This window comes from Girardinichthys multiradiatus, chromosome 12, assembly GCF_021462225.1.
Source record: "Girardinichthys multiradiatus isolate DD_20200921_A chromosome 12, DD_fGirMul_XY1, whole genome shotgun sequence".
In the NCBI taxonomy this organism is placed as follows: Eukaryota; Metazoa; Chordata; class Actinopteri; order Cyprinodontiformes; family Goodeidae; genus Girardinichthys; species Girardinichthys multiradiatus.
The window spans coordinates 42,831,385-42,851,469 of record NC_061805.1 but is presented as its reverse complement, the minus strand read 5'-3'; the positions used below and the strand labels follow the sequence as shown (position 1 = coordinate 42,851,469).

General features: G+C 38.9%; 1 protein-coding gene across 3 annotated transcripts in view; it reads right to left on the bottom strand.

The window, feature by feature from the left end:
• col27a1b (collagen, type XXVII, alpha 1b) overlaps positions 1 to 20,085 on the bottom strand; it is a 121,184-nt gene that overhangs the window by 29,317 nt on the left and 71,782 nt on the right. For all 3 annotated transcript variants that reach the window (XR_007040580.1, XM_047381032.1, XM_047381033.1), the window contains 13 exons: positions 14,635 to 14,688; positions 14,229 to 14,273; positions 11,326 to 11,370; positions 11,155 to 11,208; positions 10,580 to 10,633; positions 10,440 to 10,493; positions 10,004 to 10,057; positions 9,522 to 9,575; positions 5,422 to 5,529; positions 5,271 to 5,324; positions 4,976 to 5,083; positions 4,845 to 4,898; positions 452 to 505 (listed from right to left, as the gene is read on the bottom strand). Coding sequence is in view for 2 of the 3 variants with exons in the window: in XM_047381032.1 (XP_047236988.1) it covers positions 452 to 505; positions 4,845 to 4,898; positions 4,976 to 5,083; positions 5,271 to 5,324; positions 5,422 to 5,529; positions 9,522 to 9,575; positions 10,004 to 10,057; positions 10,440 to 10,493; positions 10,580 to 10,633; positions 11,155 to 11,208; positions 11,326 to 11,370; positions 14,229 to 14,273; positions 14,635 to 14,688 (792 nt within the window). In the remaining variant the exon portion in view is untranslated. The remainder of the gene's footprint in view (positions 1 to 451; positions 506 to 4,844; positions 4,899 to 4,975; positions 5,084 to 5,270; positions 5,325 to 5,421; positions 5,530 to 9,521; positions 9,576 to 10,003; positions 10,058 to 10,439; positions 10,494 to 10,579; positions 10,634 to 11,154; positions 11,209 to 11,325; positions 11,371 to 14,228; positions 14,274 to 14,634; positions 14,689 to 20,085) is intronic.

Genomic DNA, 20,085 nt, shown 5'->3' with positions numbered 1-20,085 from the left:
ATACCGGCATTGAGAAAACAACAAATAACTGCATCCAGATGGCTTCTGCCCAGGGACTAAAAAAATGCAAATGAGTGTATCACTAAACTCTGGTGCACAGTGTATACACATTTTATACATTGCTCCTGTCAAATAAACACAAATTATGTGGCTAATATCTACAAAATTATGAGCAGAAGTCCAGGTGCTTGGCTAATTATACACATTTGACTGTGCTGAGTTAATTAGATTTGTCCAGGTTCATTTTACAGATTAACTTAGGGGTAACTTTGGTGATAGGCAAAGACACCAATGCAGACCAAGAAAGCACTAATTAGGATCAAGAGCCCTGGCCCAGCGCATCAAGCAAGTGGTCGTGCACAAAGACAGTGTGATGTATGACAGGTCCCAACAGAGCTCATAAAACAATCTGCAGGTTGCTGATGGGACAAGAAATAACTGGATGATATACCTTTTCTCCTTTTGGTCCAGGGTTTCCAAGTGGTCCCGGTGGTCCCAAGTAACCCTACAAAAACAAAAAGACTGCTTTTACACAAACAGAGCTTCCCGCCTTTGCCTCACTGCCCAGTGGCAGAGTGTTTGATACAGCATATATCATATGCAATATGGATCAACTTTTTAAATTCATTAGTTAAGCTGTGGATATAAGTGCATATCAATTAATTATTATTGATATAATTGAAAGGGTCATTTATTTCAGGTATTTATTTGAAAAAGTGAGTCCTGCATAACATGTAGATTCATTACACACAAGTGTCATATTTCAGGTGTTTATTTCTCTTCACTTTAATGATAATGTAAAAATATTATATAATCCTTCTCAATTACATTAGGCCTTATTGGCCTAATGTAATTTTTAGGGCTGAAATGTCAGCCTAGTGAAAAAAATATATAAAAAAAATATATATAGTACTTAGTCGAGGCTTGTTTTGCACGAATTACTGCATCAATGCAGCATGACATGGAAGCAATCAGGCTGTGACACTGCTGAGGTGTTAAGGAAGCCCAGGTTGCTTTAATAGCAACCTTTAACTTGTTGGCATTGTTGGCTCTGGTGTTTCATTGATCATCTATGCATTAGTCAGGCCAGCTTGTTTTATACATAAGCACAGGAATACCATGGTCAATAAATCAGGTACTTGTGGCACTGTGAGCAGGTGCCAGGTCCTGCTGGAAAATGAAATCAGCTCCTTCATAAAGCTCATCAGCAGAAGGAAGCATGCCTAGTAGAGGGTGTAGAGACGACATATGTTGTGAATTGCCGCCCTATTAATAAAACTGAATTGAATTGAACAAATGACCCTTGACTTAATAAAACATAGTAGACCAACATCAGCAGATGGCATGGCTCCCCAAATCATTACTGATTGTGGTTTACTTTCACCTTAAAAAAGAAATTTGGGTCAATAAGAAACAGTCCAGCTTGGGTAAGACCCTTCTGCTGTTATTAGTTCAGGGGTGGCTTAATGCAGATAATAGTAACCCTTGACGGACTCACTCCAGCTGCAGTCCAGGCCATCCAAATCTCCCCAAAACTCTTGAAGGGTCTTCTCAGGCCTCTCAAGAATGCAGGTATCACTGTTGCTGATGCACCCTTTTCTTAGTCACCTTTTTCCATCCACTTAACTTTCCATCAATATGCTTGCACTCTGAACAGCCAGCTCCTTTGGCAATGACCTTTAGTGGCTTATCATCCTTGTTAAGGGTGTCATTATTTCTCAGCTTAACAAATGTCCAGTTTTCCTCATGGTTGTGTAGCCATAATATGGCCATGACATACAATTCCTGTCTTAATACCCATAATTTTAAGTGATCATATGCAATGAATTTGGTCAACTTTAAGCCAAAATTAACAAACATTAATGGTTGAAATTTATTTCATTGTAATGGATTTTTTGAATATGTTTCACCATTTAATTAGTGAAATACAGGTCCTTCTCAAAATATTAGCATATTGTGATAAAGTCCATTATTTTCCATAATGTCATTATGAAAATTTAACATTCATATATTTTAGATTCATTGCACACTAACTGAAATATTTCAGGTCTTTCATTGTCTTAATACGGATGATTTTGGCATACAGCTCATGAAAACCCAAAATTCCTATCTCACAAAATTAGCATATCATTAAAAGGGTCTCTAAACGAGCTATGAACCTAATCATCTGAATCAACAAGTTAACTCTAAACACCTGCAAAAGATTCCTGAGGCCTTTAAAACTCCCAGCCTGGTTCATCACTCAAAACCCCAATCATGGGTAAGACTGCCGACCTGACTGCTGTCCAGAAGGCCACTATTGACACCCTCAAGCAAGAGGGTAAGACACAGAAATACATTTCTGAACGAATAGGCTGTTCCCAGAGTGCTGTATCAAGGCACCTCAGTGGGAAGTCTGTGGGAAGGAAAAAGTGTGGCAGAAAATGCTGCACAACGAGAAGAGGTGAACGGACCCTGAGGAAGATTGTGGAGAAGGGCCGATTCCAGACCTTGGGGGACCTGCGGAAGCAGTGGACTGAGTCTGGAGTAGAAACATCCAGAGCCACCGTGCACAGGCGTGTGCAGGAAATGGGCTACAGGTGCCGCATTCCCCAGGTCAAGCCACTTTTGAACCAGAAACAGCGGCAGAAGCGCCTGACCTGGGCTACAGAGAAGCAGCACTGGACTGTTGCTCAGTGGTCCAAAGTACTTTTTTCGGATGAAAGCAAATTCTGCATGTCATTCGGAAATCAAGGTGCCAGAGTCTGGAGGAAGACTGGGGAGAAGGAAATGCCAAAATGCCAGAAGTCCAGTGTCAAGTACCCACAGTCAGTGATGGTCTGGGGTGCCGTGTCAGCTGCTGGTGTTGGTCCACTGTGTTTTATCAAGGGCAGGGTCAATGCAGCTAGCTATCAGGAGATTTTGGAGCACTTCATGCTTCCATCTGCTGAAAAGCTTAATGGAGATGAAGATTTCATTTTTCAGCACGACCTGGCACCTGCTCACAGTGCCAAAACCACTGGTAAATGGTTTACTGACCATGGTATCACTGTGCTCAATTGGCCTGCCAACTCTCCTGACCTGAACTCCATAGAGAATCTGTGGGATATTGTGAAGAGAACGTTGAGAGACTCAAGACCCAACACTCTGGATGAGCTAAAGGCCGCTATTGAAGCATCCTGGGCCTCCATAAGACCTCAGCAGTGCCACAGGCTGATTGCCTCCATGCCACGCCGCATTGAAGCAGTCATTTCTGCCAAAGGATTCCCGACCAAGTATTGAGTGCATAACTGTACATGATTATTTGAAGGTTGACGTTTTTTGTATTAAAAACACTTCTTTTATTGGTCGGATGAAACATGCTAATTTTGTGAGATAGGAATTTTGGGTTTTCATGAGCTGTATGCCAAAATCATCCGTATTAAGACAATAAAAGACCTGAAATATTTCAGTTAGTGTGCAATGAATCTAAAATATATGAATGTTAAATTTTCATCATGACATTATGGAAAATAATGAACTTAATCACAATATGCTAATATTTTGAGAAGGATCTGTATGTTAACTTCTTCAGCTGCAGATCATTTATATTTCAGATTTAATCTCTTCTTTTGTGTCTTTTTTGGTTAAGTTGAAAGACCTTACTTTGCATTACATTTCTTCGTCACAGTGTTTAACTTTAGGACATTTATTTAAAACAAAGAAAAGTTTTTCTTTTTAAAAATAAGCCATTAACCAGAGAAAAAAGCTACACAAACCCTGGTTTAAGAGTTTAAAACAAATGAAAGTCATTCATTTGATTACTGAGAACAAATCTGACCACTAGCATGAATTTTGAAGACTGGGATCTGATCCAAAAGCAGTTCTAAGAAATGTATTGTTTTAGATGAAATAATGGAAACTGAATGAGTTAGGCTGTTGATCACAGCTAATTAAACTGGCTTGGGGTATCTTCGCTCGTATGCTCAGCTAGAACAACAGAGCGCACATTTGAATCTAGTAAATTCAGAATTTTATAAATATCAATGTTTTATTTGAAAAAGGGCAGTTTTTCAGCTGTTCCAATGTCCTTAGAAATGTCCTTAGAAATAAGAATCCTGTTGCTTTTAAGCCAAGTGTTATTTGCTAAAGATGTTTGAGCTCTATTATTCCATTGATAAACAATCATAAAATCATTTCTGTTAAAGGCACTTGGTGTGCTATGATCTATTATCTGATGTAGATTTAGGTATTTCTAAAGCTATAAACTCATGCAAAATGAATGCCCTTCAAAACGACTGAGATCAACTGCATAAATGACAAAAGGAAAGTGTGGCAGACAACTTCTTCAGGCTTAGCAGGAAAGGAACAGTCAGGAAATGTAAAGAAATCCTGCCACCTAGCAGGATATATTCACAGAGTAAGTTATCATGACAAGTTTTGCAGAAAAAAGAACATTTGGTAGATTCCTTTAAAAAGAGCTGATGATTTGTAAGCAAACAAGACTAAATAACACTGTACTTCGCTGTTTTAGGTTGTTTTGTCATTTGTTGTTTTGTTATTTGATATTTAAGATTTTTTTATTTATTTAATTTTTTCTGTTGAAGTCTTAAAATGGAATATAAATAAAAAAGAAAAGTCAAACTGACAAATGCTTAACTTAAGGAAGTTGTTTTATTACCAAGGCCTTTTTTGTTTTTTTTAATTTATATTTTCAAAATGATTTTCTGTCCCAAAAACATTTTTTTCTGTTAGTCACACAAAGTCCTGTCCTTTATGGCAGTCTAAGACAAATTCCCTCAGGTCTAAAATAAATTTTATATTTTTTTGCTTTAAAATCGAAGACTTAAAGGTTTGCCATAGAATCTTCTGATGAAAGTGCGTACCACATATCCTGCTATGCCTGGATCGCCTTCTTGGCCCATTCTTCCAGGAGCACCCTGAGAAAAAGATACAATAGATACAATATGTTTAATTGATATTGACAAGCAAAGTCCTTCCCTCCCTGAGAACATACCGCAGGGCCAATGGTTCCTCTTGCTCCCTTCTGTCCAGTAAATCCATGCTCTCCCTGCTCCCCAATTGGTCCACCCTCACCTAAATGGCCTTGCTGACCTTTGCTCCCCTGGAGAAAGAACACCAATGATCAGGTATGTACAAACATACCTCCACTGCTGGTTTCCTGGAGGTTAGTGACCTCTTAGTTTGTTTACAACTACAGCAAAGGAATATTTAACTCCAAAGAACTGAGTAAATTGACTGCCAGCTAAAATGAAACGTGTGCTTTGCTGCAAGCAAGTGAGCTGACGGACCTTTTCTCCTGGCTTTCCTCTTTCCCCAATTTTGCCAGGTTTGCCTTCCTGACCCTGTTAAACGAGTCAGAGCAGAGGGCTTTCAGTGGACAAAAAGAGCTGTCTTTGTTAGAAGTGAAAGGGAATCAAAGATTACTCCTGGGGTACTCACCCTGACCCCCACAAGTCCAGAAGGACCAGTTCGCCCTTCCTTTCCTTTCAGGCCAATTTCACCTCTGTCCCCAATGGCGCCATCTGGACCAGCATCTCCTTTCTCACCCTAAAAAATTTAAAGATTACACCTTTAACTTAAACAGCACTGCTTTTGGTATAAATGAGAAATAATAGCAGTGATTTTTATCTGTTAAGATTTTATAATGTAACATATTTAGTTCTCTGTTCAGGTGAAAGTAAATTTTGCATTTCATTTGGAAATCAAGGTCACCAGTACATAGTCAGTGCAGGGGAAATACTCTCTTCTGCTGAAAAGCTTTATGAGATAGTGACCACATATTACATTTTCCAGCATCCGTCTACAATGCCGAGGTGTTAAGACAAGCTTCCTTAACACCTCAGCAGAGCCACTGGCTGACTGCCTTGATGTCATCCTGCACTAATGGAGTAACTCATGCAAAGAGTTACATTAACTGTACAATACATTGACATTTTCATGTGGCCAGCATTTCTGAATTTAAAATTACTGTTTTTGTATTCTGGTGTTTCATTAGCTGTAAGTCTTAACTATTTAAATTAAAGATATCATAATGTCACAAGCATTCACATATGTTTGATAATAAATGGTTTCATCCAACCAGGAGTGAAAGAAAATATCATCTTTTATTGTCATTCATATTCTACGAAAAATGGCGAAAAGTGCTTGCAGGGTATGTTAACTTATAAGCAAAACTGTATAACACTGTGGATAATAAAGTTAATTCCTGAAATAAATAAACTTTTGGATGATATACTGATTTTTATAGGTAAGCATGTAGAGAAAGACAAAGTGCCATCGTATTGGCACAAGGATATTATACAAAGTATTAATAGAAGAGGTGATAGTAAGAGTGGTATACGTGATTTAATGTATAAATATGTATTTTTTAGTGTTAGATTGATTCCCCCTTTAAATAAATGCACTCATAATAAAGGATGGATTTTTCCAACAGTTTCAATGTGGGATACTAGCTACTTCAATAAGGAAGTCATTTATCTTCAGGATTTTCACACATCTTTACCCCCGGGTGCAAAAAAGTGGTAATGGCGCAGCACAACTTCAGCTGGTGCTTTTAGCCTGCTACTCTCTACTTTCAATTTTCTACATCATCAAATGAACAAATAACAGCACAGGAGTTACTGCAGACCCTGAGAATCACTGCCAGAAAAGCTAGGCCTCTTACATTCCTATTTATTCTCAATAGTACTGCTATTAAGCCCTTACTTAATGAGCATATAGATTTTCATGCAGTAAATGGAGTTAATATCAACCAGTGCTCAAGATTACAAATACAATTTAAAATTTTTTCAATTATTCACAGCCATCTGAAAAGGCCCACATTGAGAAGTTGTGTCACACTACTTAAAAGTTTTGATGCAGTGCTGAGAGCTACAGCATGAAGTTTCTGCTCTGACAGCTGAGACATGTAAACAAAGACACACAGTAGTGAAACCAGAATGACACAAAAGCATGACTTATTTATTAGTTAGACACAGCAGGCATTGAATGGGAGATATTTCAAAGATGAAATACAGAAATGTGACTTGACATGTTTTTTTTCCAGGGTGTTTATAGTCCCTCAACATTTTGTCATAGCAAAGTAGGCCAAAACACAAGAACATTGGTTCTGATGCACTTTTTCTGAAAGAAGCAGTTGGTCCTTTTGAGTCTTTAAATTATAAAAGCCTCCTTCTGTAAAAACTCTATTTATACAACCTTAGAACAAATGTAAGAATAGGTCTGTGTAAGATCAGAAGAAATATAATATATGATATAATATAACCCACAGGAACAACAAACTCATCGTAGAAGGTGCAAAACATTAATATGTAATTTTAGACAAAAGATAGAAGACAAAAAAGTAGAAATATTTGATTTCTCCAAAGAGAAACCTTTTCTTTTCACTTGGCTGTTTCTTTTGATTATTTCACACTTTTTCAAACACATTTCTCCCACCACTATTTCATGTCTCAAAAATCCACAGAAGAAACATTTGTTTCAACCCCACACATGTGTTAGCAAGAAAAACATGTTGTGGAAAACTTACTAAGTAAATAAATATATACCATCCAAAGTGTATAGTATTTCTGCAACATATCGAAATACCAATTAAAAATTCAATTTACACTGGAAAAGGAAGACATTTATTTCAGGTTAATGTTTGAGATCATAAAAAACAAAAATTATAATAATTTCAGTCATATGCAGTTTTTAAATGCTGATGTGATTTATTAAGGGAAAAAAGCTATCCAAACCAACTTGACCCTATGAGACAGGTAATCGACCATTAAACCTAATAACTGGTTCTTTCACTCCTGGCAGTAACAACTGTTGGCCTCTTTAAAGTGATGCCAAAGCATCTAAGTCAGATTTAACTTTGAATTTTGACTAGGCCACTCCAAAACCTTCTTTATGTTTTTTAAGCAAATCAGAGGTGGACTTGATGGAGTGCTTCAGATCATTGTCTTACTGCATAACCTAAGTGCGTCAGAGCTGAAGGTCACACACCAATGGCCACATATTCTTCTTCAGGATTTTCTAACAGGAAGCAGAATTCGTGATTGTATCACGTTGTCCAATTTATGAAGCAGCAAAGCAGCCTCAGACCTTCACAATACAGTTTCTGAAATGCCGTTTTAGTTTTACACCAGATGTAAGGGGGTGTACATCTTCCAAAATGTTTCTCTTATGTCTCATCAGTCCACAGGACATTGTATCAAAGTCATCAGGACATTTTTTAGCAAAAGTGACATGGGAGGCCATTTTTTGCCAAATGTATTTGTTATTGTTGAATCATGAACAGTTACCTTAACTGGGGCAAGTGAGGCCTGCAAAGCTTTAGATTGTGTTTCAGGTTATTTTCTGACTTTCTGCATGAGTCACTGATGTACCACTGGAGAACCTTTGATAGGCTGGCCACTCCTGGGAAGGATTCCCACTGTTCCATGTTTCTTCTTTTGTGGATAATAACTCCCACTGTGGTTTACTGGAGTCTCGATGCCTTAGAAGTGGCTTTGTTACCCTCTTCAGACTTCAGTGACTTTATTTCTTATCTGTTCTTGAATTTATTTAGATTGTGGTGTGATATGTTGGTTTTTGAGATAGTTTATCCTACTTAATATTGTCACACAGTTCTTGTGACAACATCCTGTAAACAGAGAAATTATGCCTTTTAAAATGACCAAAAATTAAATCAAACCGAGAAACTATGGAATGCATCAGTGTAGATATTCTATTTGCTGCTGTGATTGTAATGTAAGTTTAATGTAGAAAAAAACCCATGATTAACACTGAGACTGTAGTTAGTATATGCAAACATATCAATCTGGGCATTACAGAGGTTTTTTGGGCACTTCAAATATGTTATTTGAAAAAATATTTACACTTGTGAGTAGTTTTACAAGCACAGCTTCTACCCATTTGTTTCTAAATCTAATGCTTTTAGGGGCTAGTAAGCATTTCCCCAGCACACCTATTCTGACATCTTTGAAACACAAGGTAGCTTGGAATGAGAGTTAAGGGGTGAAATGTCCAAGTATAAGAAAGACTAATATGTCCAAGTGTTTGAGTGTTATGCTATCAACATGCTGGAATTCCACTGACATCTCCTTTTTTTCGTTAAATCTCATATTGATGTTGCACAGAGTAGTTTAGCAATTTGTTTTCCCTAAAAACAGCAAAAGCTGCAAATTAAATCAGGTAAATTTCCATCAAGAAGTTTCACTAAAGCCAAGATCCTCTTGCGCCGGTTTCCAGTCCTGAATGACTAAAAACTGCCTTGTACAGCCTAATGTTTAACCGACTCTTGGACTGTTTCTGCTAATACAATACTTACACAAGTTAAGCTATGCTAGGAATAAACATTTTTGCTCATGTTGCAATGTATGCCAAACAGCAGTCTGCTTTGATAACTCTTAATGTTGTTTCATTAAACATCAACACTGTGCAGCCCACACCAGGAAAAATACCCAATTTAATGGCAACAACGTACTGTAATAAACAGGATCTTTAATCAAGTGTGAAAATAAAAATCCTAATAATTTGCTTTTTAGACTTGCCTTAGTTCCATGAGGTCCACTTGGCCCAGCCTCCCCATCAATCCCTGTCTCACCCTAAAAGACAAATCATAACAATATAAATATTTTTTGTGTTTGTTTAAGTTTGACAAGAAAATCATTGAAAAAGTAAATGTTTTTACTTGTTGACATGTTGACATAATTCATTCAAGGTATCTCTAAAAAACATATGCTTGAAGAGATAATTTAGAAATATGTTTTCATAAGTGCAACCTGGGTTCAATGAAACATATGATTTGCAGAGAACTAAAGTGGTGCAATATTCGGAAAATCATTAAACATGATGCACACTTAAACTGCTTTACATGGTGCTTGAGCCTGTTTTTCCTATTCACGTTTGTGCAAATCAAATAAAACTGTAGAATGACTGAAATCAATAATAATAATAATAATAATAATAATGTTGAGAGTTTATCAGAATGAAATCTAGAGGAAACTACACGAAGAAAACATTTGATACTCACTCTCTGGCCAATCAAGCCCTGCTCCCCAGTGCTGCCAGGTGCACCAACAGAACCCTATTAACCAAAGAACCGAGACTATGAAGTATTTGTTTTTGAATGCCTCAAAATAAAGCCACCACCTTTGTTTTCAAAGTGCTTCTCACTTTGGAAAGACGTATGCATATCAAACTTCTATTTATTAAATTTTTTTTTTAACTTAAAAACCAAGTATAATTTTCCTTCCACATAATAATTATGCACCATTTTGTTTTGATCTATCACATAAAATCCCAGTTAAGGAAATTGAAGTGTGTGGTTGTAACAGGAGGACAAAATGTGATACAGTTTTTGTGAATACTATTGCAAGGCAGTGTTAGTAAAATGCCATATGCTTATCTGAAGTACAGTGCAGCTATAGTTCCAAGATGTTTAATTTTTCATATCTTGCTCTCTTCACCTTCTCTCCAGGTTCACCCGATGGCCCGTTTTCTCCAGCATTTCCATCAGGTCCCTATCAGAAACAGTTACAGCCTTAAATATTTGGAGTTAATGTAAAAACCAGCTTGAGTTTTGACACCAACTGAGTGATCAACTAACCATCGGTCCAATCGACCCAAGTGGTCCAATCCTTCCTGTTGGCCCTAATGCTCCCTATAGCAACAACAGCAGAGGCATCAATAAAAATGGTTAAGAGCATTTTCTGGCATTAGATTAACACCTTTGACAGGGACAGCAAATGGGAAAAATGTGAAAAGGGATAAGAACTCAATAGAAAGTGAGTATTTGTGGGGATAATTTAATCTGGAAGGCTAAAAATCTTTCAAACAATGACCCAAAGCTTCTGAATGTGAGTAAAACTGACCCACTGATATAGAGGCACACTGAAACTACAATAAAGCTGCCTCTATAAAGAGGAAATGGAGTAAATCAAAATGTTCCTGCTTTGCCATACTTTGCTGCTTGGATAGAAGCAGGGGAAAAAGAGGATTAGGATGTTTTTGAGCTTTTCCAACAGGATGTTTCTAGGAAAAGCTCAGGAAAAACATTTCAACAGAGGAATTTATACAAGAGCCAAAAGAACATCACTAACATTGTAGTTCTCCCTTTGAATGAAAATTAAATGGGTTACACTATTAAAATAGTTCGAAGGTTGATTTAAAAAACAAACTCACTGGTTCCCCTGCAATTCCTTTGGCTCCGGGAGGTCCTGAGGGCCCCGAAACACCCTGAAATTATAGTGCCCATTGGTAACAAGCACTCAGTGCTGGTATTCATCCACATGCCTCAATGCTAAAAGTGATCTGACCCGACCTAAAAGAACTCTGTTAACCTCAATCACTTACTGGAAACCCCTTTGATCCAACTTTGCCCGGCTCACCAAACTTTCCCTGCAGCAAAACAACATACAGGTCCTTCTCAAAATATTAGCATATTGTGATAAAGTTCATTATTTTCCATAATGTCATGATGAAAATTTAACATTCATATATTTTAGATTCATTGCACACTAACTAAAATATTTCAGGTCTTTTATTGTTTTAATACGGATGATTTTGGCATACAGCTCATGAAAACCCAAAATTCCTATCTCACAAAATTAGCATATCATTAAAAGGGTCTCTAAACGAGCTATGAACCTAATCATCTGAATCAACGAGTTAACTCTAAACACCTGCAAAAGATTCCTGAGGCCTTTAAAAGTCCCAGCCTGGTTCATCACTCAAAACCCCAATCATGGGTAAGACTGCCGACCTGACTGCTGTCCAGAAGGCCACTATTGACACCCTCATCCAAGAGGGTAAGACACAGAAATAAATTTCTTAACGAATAGGCTGTTCCCAGAGTGCTGTATCAAGGCACCTCAGTGGGAAGTCTGTGGGAAGGAAAAAGTGTGGCAGAAAACGCTGCACAACGAGAAGAGGTGACCAGACTCTGAGGAAGATTGTGGAGAAGGGCCAATTCCAGACCTTGGGGGACCTGCGGAAGCAGTGGACTGAGTCTGGAGTAGAAACATCCAGAGCCACCGTGCAAAGGCGTGTGCAGGAAATGGGCTACAGGTGCCACATTCCCCAAGTCAAGCCACTTTTGAACCAGAAACAGCGGCAGAAGCGCCTGACCTGGGCTACAGAGAAGCAGCACTGGACTGTTGCTCAGTGGCCCAAAGTACTTTTTTCGGATGAAAGCAGATTCTGCATGTCATTCGGAAATCAAGGTGCCAGAGTCTGGAGGAAGACTGGGGAGAAGGAAATGCCAAAATGCCAGAAGTCCAGTGTCAAGTACCCACAGTCAGTGATGGTCTGGGGTGCCGTGTCAGCTGCTGGTGTTGGTCCACTGTGTTTTATCAAGGGCAGGGTCAATGCAGCTAGCTATCAGGAGATTTTGGAGCACTTCATGCTTCCATCTGCTGAAAAGCTTTATGGAGATGAAAATTTCATTTTTCAGCACGACCTGGCACCTGCTCACAGTGCCAAAACCACTGGTAAATGGTTTACTGACCATGGTATCACTGTGCTCAATTGGCCTGCCAACTTTCCTGACCTGAACCCCATAGAGAATCTGTGGGATATTGTGAAGAGAACATTGAGAGACTCAAGACCCAACACTCTGGATGAGCTAAAGGCTGCTATCGAAGCATCCTGGGCCTCCATAAGACCTCAGCAGTGCCACAGGCTGATTGCCTCCATGCCACGCCGCATTGAAGCAGTCATTTCTGCCAAAGGATTCCCGACCAAGTATTGAGTGCATAACTGTACATGATTATTTTAAGGTTGACGTTTTTTGTATTAAAAACACTTTTCTTTTATTGGTTGGATGAAATATGCTAATTTTGTGAGATAGGAATTTTGGGTTTTCATGAGCTGTATGCCAAAATCATCCGTATTAAGACAATGAAAAACCTGAAATATTTCAGTTAGTGTGCAATGAATCTAAAATATATGAATGTTAAATTTTCATCATGATATTATGGAAAATAATGAACTTTATCACAATATGCTAATATTTTGAGAAGGACCTGTAAATGTAAAACAAAATGATCACAGGACAGATTAAATATTCTAATTAACTAGCCACAGCATCTTATTTAATAACATGTTCTAAATAAATCCTAACTTTTACTTTACAAAATGTAGAGTAATTAAAATACTGGTTACTACTCAGTCCTTATGTGCCAATGATAAAATATAAACTGTTTAACATATTTTACAAATTAAGCATTTTTGCCTACTTCTAACTAGGTTTCTAGTGACAATATCTAAAAAACAGGTTTGAATCACTGTATTATTCCAAAGGTGGGCACTCTGGTTCTCATTTGGTGGTATCCTGCATGGATTTTTACTTGCTTGAGGAAACATGATTTAAATAAATGTCATTAACAGCCTCCTGCCGAACTTGAGAGACTGAGGAAATAATCTGATCATTTTAATCAGGTGTGTTAGAGCAAAAACCCATCTAAAGTTTTAGTGCACAGACCCTCATGGACAGGGGTGTATACTTTATTATACAGTCATAAAGCTTTTCTTTGTTTTATGTATGTCAGATCCTAAATGAGCAATCTGTGGTGTGTGGTTTTGTACATTTTATTAGGTTTTTAAAAAGTCCAGAACACGTATTTGTAAAAAGAAATAGAACATTCTTTGACAGTCTGTGTCTTTCTAGTATAGATGTTTAATAATCAATTTGAACAATATTGAAAAAGGAAGAAAACCCTGGTATATGATACTGACCCAAAATATACAAGTAAATCCATCAAAAACTGGCTGAAAATTAGAAAATGTCAAGCCCTGGGCTCAATGAGATCCTGATCTCATTGAGATTCTGTGAGGTGACTTGAAACACTCTTTGTATACTAGAAACCCTTCAAACATCTCACAGCTGAAAGTGAAGAGTGGGGCAAACATCTCTTAGATCAATGTCAGAGACAGGTACATGGCTACAAAAAGAGTGAAAAACAATAATTTTTGGTTTAACAACTATTAAATCCCTTTTTAGAGAGAATTATTGGACATTAATATGCCCACATTTACTGATTGAGAGCTAAATATTTGATGGGGTGTCCCAATTTTTTCACATGACTGCATAAGTGATCAAATATACATAGTATCAGTATTATAACATCTCAGGCCAAAACACTACTCCTTTAATCTTGAGTTTTTAAAAATGCCACTTGAACAAATGTACAACTAGGACTGAAGATTGTGCTAAAATACTTGCTGTTAGAAGAGAAAAATATAGATTTTTTTCTTACCATCTCCCCAGGGAGGCCCAATTTTCCTGGTGGACCATCAGGCCCCTGCAAAGAAACAGCATGGGCTAAATGAGCCTCCTGAAATCCCCATCAAGTTCAAAAGTGCTACTTCTTTAAAGCTCCTATGTATACAACTTTAGTTGCATACATTAAGTTTTTATTTCTAAAAGTGTCCTGTCTATGCCTGTCCTTCTGCTGGTAAAAAGAGTTATAGAGAAATAACAGCATGTATGAACTGCTAAGATGTCTTGATATTCTACACAAGTTGGTTAAATTTGCTTTTCTTTGACACACTTTTAATATGTGGAATTGGGAAACCTAATTGGCAGTACATAAACAACATCAACTGGCACATTGTGAATATCTTGAGCAGCTATCACTTTCCAGACTATGATCACATGCTCACCCTGACCCCTGTTGACCCCTTCGGTCCTTGTAGACCATCAGGACCTCTTAGGCCCTGTTAAAGAAATAAAAGTCGTTACTAATGAAAAGCTTTAGAAATATGTCCTGTAATAGCTCTGGAGCACCTGTTATTTAACAAATGACAATTTTGCCTTTTAATCTACATTTTCATTAGGGGGGGTTCAGCTGTATTGAGCCCTGTAGATTTTCCCACACTGGACAGAGACAGACTGTAACTACTTAGCAAATACTTGGCATCTGCAATTTAGCTCCACGGTGTGCCCAGTCCCCACTGAGCAGAACTTTATCCCCACTTTTACACAATCATAACAATGGTACTGCCTGCAGAGTGATGTTAAAAAGTCCTGAAGCTTAATCATTCTGACCTCTATAATTAGGCCAAACCACTCAGTCATCAAACATAGTACATTTTTCTAAATGTTACTAAAACATACTAAATAAGAAATATAAAATGAACCCAAGCAGAACAAAGCTACTTCTTACATAATTCCTAAAAGATATTCTCTCAAGTGATAAAATAGAGATTACAGATAGAATTTAAAATCAGTGTTTTGAACATGTAGTAGCAGGGTAAATTTAAATCTTTTTGCAGACTGACAGATCAAATATTCTCAGTAACAACATAGATAAATGACTGTGTCAACTTGTCACTGACAACTTTTACATTTCATTGGAGACAAAGTAAGATCTATAGATAAGAGAGCTGTTTATTTTAATAAGGGGTATGATTGTATGATAGTGGACAATTGTCTTGTTTTGAGTGGCTTATATAATGTACTGACATGAGCCAGTCAGATACCTGACTCTGCCCATTTCTATGACCAAGATGAATGCAGAATGTCTTCATTATAACCTCCAACAGATCTAAAATAATCTTTTGTACTGCAGATGATTCCAAAGACTCTCAAAACCATGCAATGTTTAAGACCCTGATTTAAAAATTACCCAACATAGGCACAATTTGGCATGAAACCAACCAAGAGGTGAATGCAAATTATGGTTGCGTGGTTTACACTGAATATGCATTGACCGGCAATAGAGGTATGTATATTTTTGGCTGTGTGGAAATTACACCTGCTGAGGGCCAAATTCAATTATCCAAAAAAGGTTACACATTAATCTGATTTTGGAACTGAGGAAGGACTCCGTCAGTTTTATCATGGTTCCTGGATCAAGGATGCTCACCTTTAGTTAATTCCTAATTTTTTTTAATTCCTTTTTTCTCTTTTAGATTTTTCGTAGATCTGAGACAGGTAATTAGAACTTCAAATTATGCATGAAAACCCTGCATTTAAATTTCAGAGAGAAAATAAAACTTTTAATATAATCATTTGATTACAAGTGAAATGTCAATTGTGATTATCAAAAGAAATACAGGTCCTTCTCAAAATATTAGCATATTGTGATAAAGTTCATTATTTTCCATAATGTCATGATGAAAATTTAACATTCATATATTTTAGATTCATTGCACACTAACTGAAATATTTCAAGTCTTTTATTGTCTTAATACAGATGATTTTGGCATACAGCTCATGAAAACCCAAAATTCCTATCTCACAAAATTAGCATATCATTAAAAGGGTCTCTAAACGAGCTATGAACCTAATCATCTGAATCAACGAGTTAACTCTAAACACCTGCAAAAGATTCCTGAGGCCTTTAAAACTCCCAGCCTGGTTCATCACTCAAAACCCCAATCATGGGTAAGACTGCCGACCCGACTGCTGTCCAGAAGGCCACTATTGACACCCTCAAGCAAGAGGGTAAGACACAGAAAGACATTTCTGAATGAATAGGCTGTTCCCAGAGTGCTGTATCAAGGCACCTCAGTGGGAAGTCTGTGGGAAGGAAAAAGTGTGGCAGAAAACGCTGCACAACGAGAAGAGGTGACCGGACCCTGAGGAAGATTGTGGAGAAGGGCCGATTCCAGACCTTGGGGGACCTGCGGAAGCAGTGGACTGAGTCTGGAGTAGAAACACCCAGAGCCACCGTGCACAGGCGTGTGCAGGAAATGGGCTACAGGTGCCGCATTCCCCAGGTCAAGCCACTTTTGAACCAGAAACAGCGGCAGAAGCGCCTGACCTGGGCTACAGAGAAGCAGCACTGGACTGTTGCTCAGTGGTCCAAAGTACTTTTTTCGGATGAAAGCAAATTCTGCATGTCATTCGGAAATCAAGGTGCCAGAGTCTGGAGGAAGACTGGGGAGAAGGAAATGCCAAAATGCCAGAAGTCCAGTGTCAAGTACCCACAGTCAGTGATGGTCTGGGGTGCCGTGTCAGCTGCTGGTGTTGGTCCACTGTGTTTTATCAAGGGCAGGGTCAATGCAGCTAGCTATCAGGAGATTTTGGAGCACTTCATGCTTCCATCTGCTGAAAAGCTTAATGGAGATGAAGATTTCATTTTTCAGCACGACCTGGCACCTGCTCACAGTGCCAAAACCACTGGTAAATGGTTTACTGACCATGGTATCACTGTGCTCAATTGGCCTGCCAACTCTCTTGACCTGAACCCCATAGAGAATCTGTGGGATATTGTGAAGAGAACGTTGAGAGACTCAAGACCCAACACTCTGGATGAGCTAAAGGCCGCTATCGAAGCATCCTGGGCCTCCATAAGACCTCAGCAGTGCCACAGGCTGATTGCCTCCATGCCACGCCGCATTGAAGCAGTCATTTCTGCAAAAGGATTCCCGACCAAGTATTGAGTGCATAACTGTACATGATTATTTGAAGGTTGACGTTTTTTGTATTAAAAACACTTTTCTTTTATTGGTCGGATGAAATATGCTAATTTTGTGAGATAGGAATTTTGGGTTTTCATGAGCTGTATGCCAAAATCATCCGTATTCAGACAAAAGACCTGAAATATTTCAGTTAGTGTGCAATGAATCTAAAATATATGAATGTTAAATTTTCATCATGACATTATGGAAAATAATGAACTTTATCACAATATGCTAATATTTTGAGAAGGACCTGTACATATTTTAAGAAACACATCTACTATATTCCTTTCTGTCAAATATCCAACTTGAGGTCCCAGATAAATTCCCACAAATTACTAGATATGCGAATTGATGCACAAATGTAAGTTAACATGGTTTTCGATTGCTACAATAATCATTGTTTTTCTAGTTCCATTCTCTTATAACTGGAAAGAGACAAGACCTATAACAAGTGAATGTACTGTTCAATAAAACCTTTTTCAAAGCAAACAGGGAATGAGATAAACTGATTTTTGTTTTTTACTTTTTGGAGACACAGGGGTGGGTGAAGAGTTTTTATTTTGGTGCATGCATTTTCTTTACTTCTTTTCAACAATGTCATCCTTTTTTTCAAATCAGTTGAATAAGCACTCAGTGGACTTTGAGCTCACCCACTTATATTTTGGAAAGCCATTCTAAAAGGAACCACATGAAATGAAATGACAGAAATGACTGGCTTGCAAAGAACCACAATTACAGCAGAAATGCATCATGTTAAGCTCAGAGAACAGAGGGAATTTGGAAGTCATTTCCCTGCCAGCATAATAAGGACAAGGCTGCTGTAAGGCTAAAATTCAGTATTAAGCCAAAAAGAAACGAAACTGGTATCACAGCCTGAGACAGAGAACCCAAATTCAGCCAAACACAAAGTTAAAAGGTTTATTCAGTAACTCAGGATCAGAAAGCAGGAGAGCAGCAGTCAGCTTCCACAAATCACTGAGGACAGAGAGAAGAGTTAGTGGCTGAATAAAACTCAGGACTTGCAAAGAGTTAGATAAAGTCACTAACCTTCTCAGTCTGGGAATGAGGTGCAGAATCCAGAAGAGGATGTGATCCAGACAGTTAACGAGATGGGACACCACATAGGGCTTGATCCAGGACACATGGAAGGTAGGGTGAACTCTCATGGCGTGAGGCAGATGTAAACGAACAGCCACAGGATTGATGATCTTGGAAATGGGAAAAGGTCCCACAAAATGAGGTGCCAGCTTACAGGAGTCAACCAGAAGCGGGAGGTCCTTTGTGGACAGCCAAACCTTCTGTCCCACCTGGTAGCTTGGAGCAGGGACTCTCCGACGATTTGCTGTGCGTGCCTGCATCATGGACCTTCTTGCCTTTCTCCAGATGCGCTGGCATCTAAGGGCCACGGCCTGAGCAGAAGGAACCTCAGCTTCTTTCTCCTGGACTGTGAACAAGGGTGGCTGAAAACCAAACAACTTGGAAAGGGGATAACCCCGTGGCACTAGCCGGGAGGGTGTTGACAGCATATTCAACCCAGGGTAAATTTTGAGACCATTTTGTTGTCTCTGACTCAGTGCGTGAAGTTTGGTCTCCACTTCCTGGTTGGCCCTCTCAGTTTGTTCGTCTGACTGTGGGTGAAATCCTGAGGACAAACGGACTGTAATCCCCAGCAAGGAACAAAACTCTCTCCAGAAACGTGACATGAACTGGGGCCCTCTGTCCGAGACAATGTCTGGGTATACCGTGAAGGCGAAAAACCTCACCTGCCAAAATGTCCCCCATTTCCTTTGCTGAAGGCAACCTCTTAAGAGGGACAAGGTGAACCATCTTTGAAAACCTGTCGATGACAGAGCTATGAAGCCATTAGAAACTGGCAAACCTGTCACGAAGTCCATGGCTATGTGTGACCAGGACGAGGAGGAATAGGTAGTGGATGTAAGAGTCCACCAGGAGGGCGACGAGAAGCCTTGGCTTGGGAACATTGAGTACAGGCTGTGATGTAATCTGTAACATCTTTGACAAGATATGGCCACCAAAACTGAGTCTGGACCATCTACAACATCCTGCTGATACCAGGATGACAGAACAGATGTGAATTATGGCATGAATTAAGTACCTTGGGTACGAAGCGCTCCGGGACAAAACACCGGTCAGGTGTGCTTGAAGTTGGGATAGGGAGGTCTTTGGTGGCATCTCTAACCTCTCCTACCAACTCCAACATGGTGACATTGTCTCACTGTTTCCGGGAGAATAAACTCATCCTCCCCAGAGGCCTGTGACTTGGAGGGTTCCTGTATTCTGGACAGGGCGTCCGGTTTGCCATTTTTGATTCCACGTCTGAAAGACAGAGAAGTTGAATTTTCTAAAAAATAAAGCCCACCTTGCCTGCCTGGGATTAAGGCGCTTTGCTGATCTCAGATACTCCAGGTTCTTATGATCTATCCAAACAAGGAATGGTTCCTTAGCCCCCTCTAGCCAATGCCTCCACTCCTAGAGAGCCAACTTGACTACCAGCAGTTCTCGGTCCCCCACATCATAATTGCGTTCTGCTTGGGACAAAGTCCTAGAAAAGAAGGCACATGGGTGAATACGATCAGAACTTCTTTGGCTTAGGACTGCTCCAACCCCAGTGTTAGAGGCATCAACCTGCACTATGAACTGTTTTTCGGGGTTAGGGGACCGTACAACAGGAGCAGATGTAAA